At 46.6% G+C, this 8805-nt stretch overlaps 1 protein-coding gene across 1 annotated transcript; it reads right to left on the minus strand.

The window, feature by feature from the left end:
• Nucleotides 1–221: 221 nt before the first annotated feature.
• Nucleotides 222–5519, minus strand: LOC135399558 (uncharacterized). The gene is made up of 4 exons (XM_064631296.1): nucleotides 5455–5519; nucleotides 5322–5371; nucleotides 2888–2959; nucleotides 222–365 (listed from the first exon to the last, which is right to left on the minus strand). The coding sequence occupies exons 1-4, from the start codon at nucleotides 5501–5503 to the stop codon at nucleotides 234–236; spliced, it is 303 nt and encodes a 100-aa protein (XP_064487366.1). The 5' UTR covers nucleotides 5504–5519; the 3' UTR covers nucleotides 222–233.
• Between the last annotated feature and the right edge of the window lie 3286 nt (nucleotides 5520–8805).

Consider the following 8805-nt stretch of genomic DNA (forward strand, 5'->3'; position numbering starts at 1 on the left):
GTCGTTTGTTGCTATCCTATCAGTATCCTATCACCCTGACCTATCAGTGTTGCTATCAGTACCCACAAAATTTTTGTGGGCTTCAGTCCATAGCATTGTTCGACGCCAGCCGTATTAGTCTATATTACATATTTGTCAAATCGCAAAAATTTCTGGAAATACGAAATAAAGACAATCTCAATGCAAATCTCTGAATCAGTAATGACAATCTCAGTGCCAGTATAAGATTTTATTTACACACATGATTCAGCTGTGATTGTTGCGGGTGTTGTTGTTGCTGTTCTTGTTGTTGCCGCTGCTGCTTCAAATGCTTTGCTCGACAAGCACTTCCCATTAAGACATTTGCCTCGCCTCAAACGTTTGGTCTGTGAAGATGGAAAGACGTATTAATGCAAGTAGGAAGCCTTCAAATATGTGTGTCATAAATGCGGGATAACGCGGGTTATCAGGATGGCTTTCAACGAGGATTGTCTCTCATTCTGCCCTCTCGCTTTTGCCCGAAAGCCCCTAATTCATTCATGAATTTTTGTTAATTTGTCATCCATAGTACACTCTCTTTAAAAAAAATGGTGTCTATGCTGCTCTCATAGATTTTATATAAAAATCTGAGAAGGATGAAAAAAACGCCCTGTATGTACACTTCAGGCCTGTTCTCACACAAAACGATTTGCTACACAGCGCTATAAAACAGCGCTATGTCTTCCTCCTCTCAGAGCAGCAAGCCGCCATAAAACAGCGCTTGTGGAAGTAGAGCCCCCGTCAAGCTTTCAAGCACTACTTTCAGCGTTAAGTCTGCGTTAACCAATCGGGAGCTTCTTTTAGTGGTGACGTCGCGGAAGTGGCTTTATTTTTCTTGCAGCCACTCGAAGCAGCAAAGCGGAAAGGCGGCGCGACAACGACGTGAAAATGGCCACGAGTTTCTCTGGCAACGCATGACAATCACAGCATCAAAAGTGCCATCCGCAATGCTGCTGGGGATACCTGACGCGTATACAGCAAACAATGAAGGTAGTACCGGTGCATCACGTCGCAACGAGATTTTCCGTGACCTGAGCAGGCGATACGTGCTCGGTTGTATGTGAGAAAGGAAAACAGAAAAACAGCGGAAGGTTTCGAGCGCTGTTTTTTAGCGCTATATGTGGGAACCAGTGTTGGGAATTTGAAATCCCGGATTTTCTTCAAACCCAGATTTAAATCCACAACAGAGACTGGTAGATTTGACTTTTGGATTGAATCACGGTTTTTCTCATAGATTTGGATTTGTATTCCGATTTACATTGTTTGCTACGAAATTCAGCCTATATGTATGAGCAATGCGCATGCTAGGGCGACCGTGGCCGCTTGCTCCGGCTCTGTCTACCTCTGCTATACTTTGTAATTTAATGCTGGCAGTAAGTCCAATGCACTTGAGTACAAGGCAAATAAGCCACTGTGGAAACCTTGGCGACACTTCATAGAATAAAAGGTTGTTCTTCGGTGGCACTATACCCGAACACTGCACCGTTACGAAAGTTTCTTCCAGTTGCTGTTCATAATTGTCACAAAAAAGGCGTACGCCTACCGTTTTCAACAAATCAGGGAAGATAACGATATCTTTCGAGATCATGGTTGGCTAGGAGCGTGCTATGCGGTGAAGTTCATTTCTAAGAGTGTAGGAGCTTGTTCAGTTTTAAGAGTGTACATTAGCTCTATGCATTAGACTCTTAAAAATGAACTTCACCGCATAGCACGCTCCTAGCCAACCATTATCTCGAATGATATCGTTACCTGCCCTGATTTGTTGGAAACGGGAGGCGTACGCCTCTTCTGTGACAGTTATGAACAGCATAAGTGTCACAAAAAAGGCGTACACCTCCCGTTTCGTGCAGTGGAATATCCTGCGGCAGAGTCACAAGATATTCCACTGGTGTCGTCTGCTATGAGCACCATATCTTTTCACGTTCTGCTAACCACGCGGAACATCCTGCGGTTCAGTCAGAAGATATTCTGTAACAGGCGACAGCACCAGTGGTGTCGTCTGCTATGTGAGTGATGGTTTTCGTGTTCTTCTAACCGTGTGGAATATCCTGCAGTTCAGAAAGAAGATATTCTGTAGCAGACGACAGCACCAGTTGTGTCGTCTGCTATACTTCCGCTCCAACTCCCAATATCTCAGCGTCATGCGAATGTTCCACATAAGACACGGGACAACTTCAGTCATATCAGCAGTTCTTTTAAACTTTTTCTTCCACTAAAATACCCTTCAAAGATGTCCCTCGTGTGAACACACGGTTGTAGTGCTTAAAAACACCACGAATTAATTCAGATGGCACCCGCATTAAATTCAATGGCGCTTGGATTATTTCAGATGGCACCTGGACTAATTCAGATGGCACTTGGACTAAAATGGACGGGAAAACCTGTAGTATGATGAGCTAGCTCACCATAGTCTAGGTAGTTATGGGCGTACCGAGAGGGAGCAAGTGGACGGTGGGGGGAAGGAGAGCCCCACCCTCTGGAGCCTCAAGGTCACTTGTCAAAATTATACACACTTTGTTCGTAGGACGTCCTGATTTTTCTCCTATGTCGCAAGTAATATGAACCTCTAACACCAGCACAATCCGCAACGTCCGACTCAAGGGAAAGAGGTGAAGGGGTTGCACGCTCTGCCCCCCCCCCCCCCCCTTGGAAAACAATCTCGGGAACACCTATGTAGGTAGACAAGACGTGCGTGGTAACAAAAGGCAAACACGTCGCTAGCCGTTTCACCTATAAGTAACGCAAAAAAAAAGATGTTTTTCGGCGCAATATTTCAAACGGAATATTTGCTACTATTCGCGTATGAAGCGAACCGTGCAGTGGTTTTTAGCAATACTACAGTAATACTCCGGTAAAACGTGTCGCTTACCAGGCACGGGTATCCGTCGTCTTCCTTTTCTCTGTAAGTAATGTGGGTCCTGCATCGGTATGTGCATCGTGTCTGTTGGGATATTACGAATCAACGAGTAAAGATATATAATAACGGGTACTTTCACATGCAGTCTTTATGGGAAGTGTCTGATGCCAGTCAACGAGCACAACACACTTTGTCTGAGCGGGTTGTTCTCATTTAACCTATACCACATGCGCTTCCGTAGAGGACAAGCTAGACTCATACTTGCTCACACCTTCTGAGTCGGAAGTTCGTAACAAAATACCCCACTTACGTACTGGCGAGATGCATATCAAAATACATATACGTTGAAGAGATACAAATAAGAATTGGTGTCACCTCTCTGATAACATCTTAAAGTGCACTGTTAAAACAGGTGGTGGTGGTGGCGTAAACCGGCTTGCCGTTGTTGGCCTCGCTGTTAAAACAGAACTTCACCAATAGTACGCTCCTAGCCAACTACACTCTTAAAAAGGAACTTCACCGCATAGCACGCTCCTAACCAACCATCATCTCGAATAATATCGTTATCTGCCTTGATTTGTTGAAAACGGGAGGCGTACGCCATTTTTGTGACAATTATGAACCGCATAAGTGTCACAGAAAAGGCGTACGCCTACCGCTTTGAACAAATCAGGGAACATAGCGATATCATTCGAGATAATGGTTGGCTAAGAGCGTGCTATGCGGTGAAGTTCATTTTTAAGAGTGTATCATACCGAATGATATCATTCTCATGATTTGTTCAAAACAGAGAGGAGGCGCCTATCTGGGACAAGATAATATGTCCCAGTTAAACGCCTCCTCCCATTTTCAACAAATCAATGCACAGAATGATATCATTCGGAATGATGGTTGGCTAGGAGCGTGCTGTGTGGTGAAGTTCTGTTCTAACAGTGTGTTGTCAGACCGATTCTCAAAGAGGGCGTTTTTTCCCAATCTGCCGAACCCCAACGCGCCGAATGTATTGAAGGCGGGGAGATAGACTTAATCCATTGACCTCTGAACGTGTTGTACCAAACGATATTTTTTTAAACTCTGAATAATCAAATTGCAAAACAACACACATAGTGTTAATGCAAGAACGGTAAGAAAACATGCGAGCAAGGATAAAATATGAAAAACCCTCAGACCAGGAAACGTAAAAATATCACACAGAAACAAGAGACAGCGTTGAGAAGTTTGATACGCAGACGACCCGCTTTGCTACTGTTGCTGTAGATAAACTTGTCGTCCCTGAGATCACGTTTGCGCGTGCTCTCGCTAGGGTTCCTAGTCGAATTTCATAGCCAGCTATTGCAGCGTGCCATGCGCGTGTGTCATCTTTCATCATCATTTATAGTTCGCCGGCTATAGTTCACCGAGTGATGATTCACAACTAACCATTGGATATTCCCTCATCTTGCAAGATGTCTCCTCTCGTCCCTTTCCAATTCAGGTAATTTTCCGGCACACGCAACTCGCCGAAAAGCTCTATCGTTTCCCAGCTTGCCGAAAGGGGTTGACCCTCATCCTCACATATATTCTGTTTAACTGCATTCCGCGAACTGGGATTCGGCAGATTCAGATGTAACTCATAAAGGGATCCCTATTTCAAGGGTCTCTCTTTATCGCTTCCATTGACCTGGACACTGTATCGCTTCTCGCTTGTCGTGCCCCTCAGTTCCGACGCGTAATCGCCATTTGCCATGTACATGTATAGGTATACAGTCTTACAGTTGTACGTACATGTATATATAATCTTCCGTCAACCCCGTGTGTCAACCAGGCGGATGAACACGAAATTGACAGCCGGATAGCTGATCTAAAGAGGGCATTGATGCACTGCTCTGCGCAAGAAATATGTAAACCGAAACCGACTAATTACTCGAAAAAAATCACTAAGTGTCGATGCGGTTTTTTGCTTGCAATATCTTTCGCTGAAGGTCCCAATGCGTAAAACAGAGGTTCCGTAAGCGTGCGAAGTAAAAGTTAAAAGTTCAGATGTTTATCTAATTAGTGAGCGAATGCAAATGAGCCGCTCACTACGCAATTCATGGTCGATGTCCCAAGGGTCTTTACCAAAAAGAAATTTCTTCGATAGCGTCACCTGTTCACGAATTATTCAGCCGCGGGATTTTCTCTGGACACCCTGTAGAAGGAAGGGCTAATCTCTCTGCTTGATCTTTGAGGATAGGAAGCGTGGGATAGGAAGCAAGTAATTTAGGAACTAGCTTTTCTTCAGTCTTACACCCCTCTCTCGTAGATGAATATAAGGCAGCGTTTCTTCAATAAACAGTGTTGGAAGTAGCGCGTGTGTTCGTCTATTTTGTCTGTCTCTGCCTTCCTGTTGTGCTTTAACTCTCAGTATAGAATGAACGTATAAATAGCGGGGTATAATGAATAAATTAATGGGAAGGAAAAGCCGTACCTGAGTCGATGGCCACAGCCGTGGACACTTCATCGTGGACCGTGCTTCAGCTGTAATATATTTCCCGCTAATCACGGAATGTTGTTAAGCTTACTTCTTCTGATTCACCCATTCAGAAGAATTATGCACTTACTCTGATATACAATCAGCAGAGCGACACACAGTAGAATAGCAGCCCTCATCTCACACCGATCCCAGGGGAACTATACTGTTCATTAGTGCGACCCTCACGGCCTGGTTATATCGTTTTTGTTCGTTTTTGATAGTTTATGTTAACCTAGAGAATTCATTGTATTCGATATTTTCCGAGAAAATCTGAAAGACCTGGAAACGAGTTGCTAAATGCGCCGTGAAAACACCAATCAATTTAAAACTTGGTAAAGAATCAAAACAACTGCACTTGTCTATGATAAGGTGTTTCATTTGGACTTTGATTGACCAGGGTTTCAATTGTGAAATACCAAATGTTTCCGTCAAATATATTGCACGTGGCGTTAACAGGCGTTCTGATTGCAAGAAATCGACATCGATCTTGTTGTGCACCTGCGAAACTGGCATGAGATGTAGTTATTAATTGTGGTTTCCGGGTAAGAGTATTTTGTCGCTAAGGGCATGTCGAAATCATAATGACGACCTCCAGGCTACCGAGTTCTTTTTATTTTACGACGGCGATTGATACGGTGCATAAAAATGTCACACGAGTGACGTCACAAAGCTTAGCGAGCCTCGTTTTAGAGGCTGCTTCTTATACACTAGTCAGACGGCAGACCTAAGCCCGTTAGCGGAACGGCGGTTACTTCACCTGGAGTCCAACCATCAGTTCGAACGACATCGTTCTCTGCCCTGATTTGTTGAAAACGGGAGGCGTACGCCTTTTTTGCGGCACTTACGAACGGCACAATTGTCGCAAAAAAGGTATACGCCTCCCATTTTCAACAAATCAGGGCAGAGAACGATGTCATTCGAAATTATGGTTGGACTCCAGGTGAAGTAACGGCCGTTCCGCTAACGGGCTTAGGTTTGCTGTCTGACTAGGGTACCCTACACTCTTCTGAAATGAACTTCATCGCTCCAAGCCAACCATCATCTCGAATGATATCGTTATCTGCCCTGATTTGTTGAAAACGGGAGGCGTACGCCTTTTTTGTGACAATTATGAACAGTATAAGTGTCAGCAAAGCTGATTGTCGGAAAAGAGAATCTCCCGAACTGAACTCTGAAATCGTTGATCAGAGGAGAAAGCAGCTGTCCAGACGCTCGAATCGCCGTGGCATCGCTATACATTCTCGTGTAAACATAAACAAGGCCGCATCACAACTTTCGGCGCCAAGAAGACTTCCGGTCCTTCCGCGACTACGGGCTCTCGGAACCAGCCACCACGCAGAATGATAGCTTTCACTTTCTTGATTTGTTGAAAATGGGACGCGCACGCCTCTTTGTGGCAATTTGAATTGCCATAAAAAGGCGTATACGGTCCTCTCCGTCCTCCAATCAGAAGCGATAACAGTATCAGCCGCCGCAGCGGTTGGCGCAGACCGTGTTTGCTGCGGAACCGGATGTCGTTTTGGCGACAAACCGGAAACGGTGCAGAAGGACATGCATTCTCAAGGCCGTGCTCTGATTGGTCGTGCAGCGAATGTCGTGTTCACCCTTTTCCAGAGAGGAATCCGGCATACTCTCAAGATCTGGCTCTGATCTTGTCACGTATTCCATCGAATGGAACTGACCCCCCATTTCACGTGGGATTTTGTGGGTTGTGGGGGGATCACGTGGGTTGCTGTGGAATTCTGACGCCGAATCGAGTTTCCTCAAGATCATGGTCGATCTCGTCGATTGCTCTCTGCTTTGCCATCCCCGGCACGGCCCGCCGACTAGCATGGTTGACGCCTCTGGTATAGCCCTCGGCGCGGTGTTGCAGCAGCGGATTGGCACAGCATGGCGCCCCATAGCCTTCTTCTCCAAAGCCCTCAAACCTACCGAGCAGCGCTACAGCACTTTTGGCCGAGAGTTGCTGGCCGCATACCTCGCGACCAGGCATTTCCGTTTTTTCCTGGAAGGTAGCGATTTCTCCATCCTAACCGACCACAAGCCCTTGACCTACGCTTTCTACTCTGCCAGCAGCCGGTATTCCCCAAGGGAGATTCGACAGCTTGCCTACCTTGCTGAAATGTGCACAGATATCAGGCACGTACCGGGGGAAGGAAACGCTCTAGCCGACGCCTTAAGTCGAATTGCTGCCCTTTCTGCCACCACGCAGCGCTTTTCGCACGAAGCCCTCGCTTCTGCCCAACTCCACGATGAAGAGCTGAAGCGCTTGCGCACAGCTAACACCACCTCCCTCAAGCTGCAAGACCTCCCCATTCCCGGCACTTCCGTTACCATCTGTTGCGCCACGTCGACTCCCCAACCTAGGCCTTTTGTCCCTGTCACGTGTCACCCGGCCGTCTCCTCTACTCTCCACGACTTGGCGCACCCTGGCATCCGGGCAACTCAGAAGCTTATCGCGGACCGCTTCGCGTGGCCTTCAATCAACCGAGACGTTCGCGCCTCGGGAATCTTCCTTTGCATCTTTGTGTAACTTACGAGGTACGTATACTTTTGGTAGCGCACGAAGTTTTCGCCGAACATATGTGTCATATTGGGAACTTCGACGTCCATCACGGCAGAGTCACGTGGAAGAATGAGCCGAACTCCCTTCAGCGCCGACTCCAGTTGCCCTCGGTCCTTCGCGGGGATCATTTCCAGGTTATCGCCATATTGATCGCGCTCTCAACGGCTTGCTCGTATAATTCTCGGAAATGATCGTCCACGGTCTCGTTGGTCAGGCTCTCCGCGTACAACACTTCCCATATGACTCTCGCACTCACGGTGACTCCCCAGCACTGCGGGACACTTTGGACAGGGTCACTGAACATGTGGGTTAGAACGCTTGATGCGAAGTGAACAGTGACAAGCAGCATGTAGGCGACGCTAGAGGGCTGGTTGTGTGGATCAGCCAGGAGGCGGAGTAAGTTGGAAATGTCTTCGAGGGGCAGTGGGATATTCATCGGTGCGGGATTTCCGTATAGGTTCATAACACCGATTCATTCGATAAGTTCCCGCCAAGCTCCATCTGACGCTTCTGAAAATACTTGGTGGGCAATATTGATGTCAACAGTAACGACGGACTTGCGCATATTGGCGAACCAGTGGTCTTGAAAGTGTCTCAGCTGGGAAACCATAAGAGAAAGTATTGAATTTCCTCTTGAAAAGGTTCAAGAATAAAGTGACGCACTCCTCGCATGTCCACATCGATTTGAGGTCCTTCTCACTGCTCATCGGAATCCCATACTCGTAGTGCATCAGAAACAGGAATCACGCAATCTCTCCGCCACTCATTAGCCGCTGTACATTGACATCCTCTACCATAGCGTCAGAAAACTGTGCGGTAAGTTCAGCTCTTGATTTAAGTGTCATGCAAGACCTGTAGAAAAGAATGAAGGCC

This window comes from Ornithodoros turicata, chromosome 7 (genome assembly GCF_037126465.1).
Source record: "Ornithodoros turicata isolate Travis chromosome 7, ASM3712646v1, whole genome shotgun sequence".
Lineage (NCBI taxonomy): Eukaryota > Metazoa > Arthropoda > Arachnida > Ixodida > Argasidae > Ornithodoros > Ornithodoros turicata.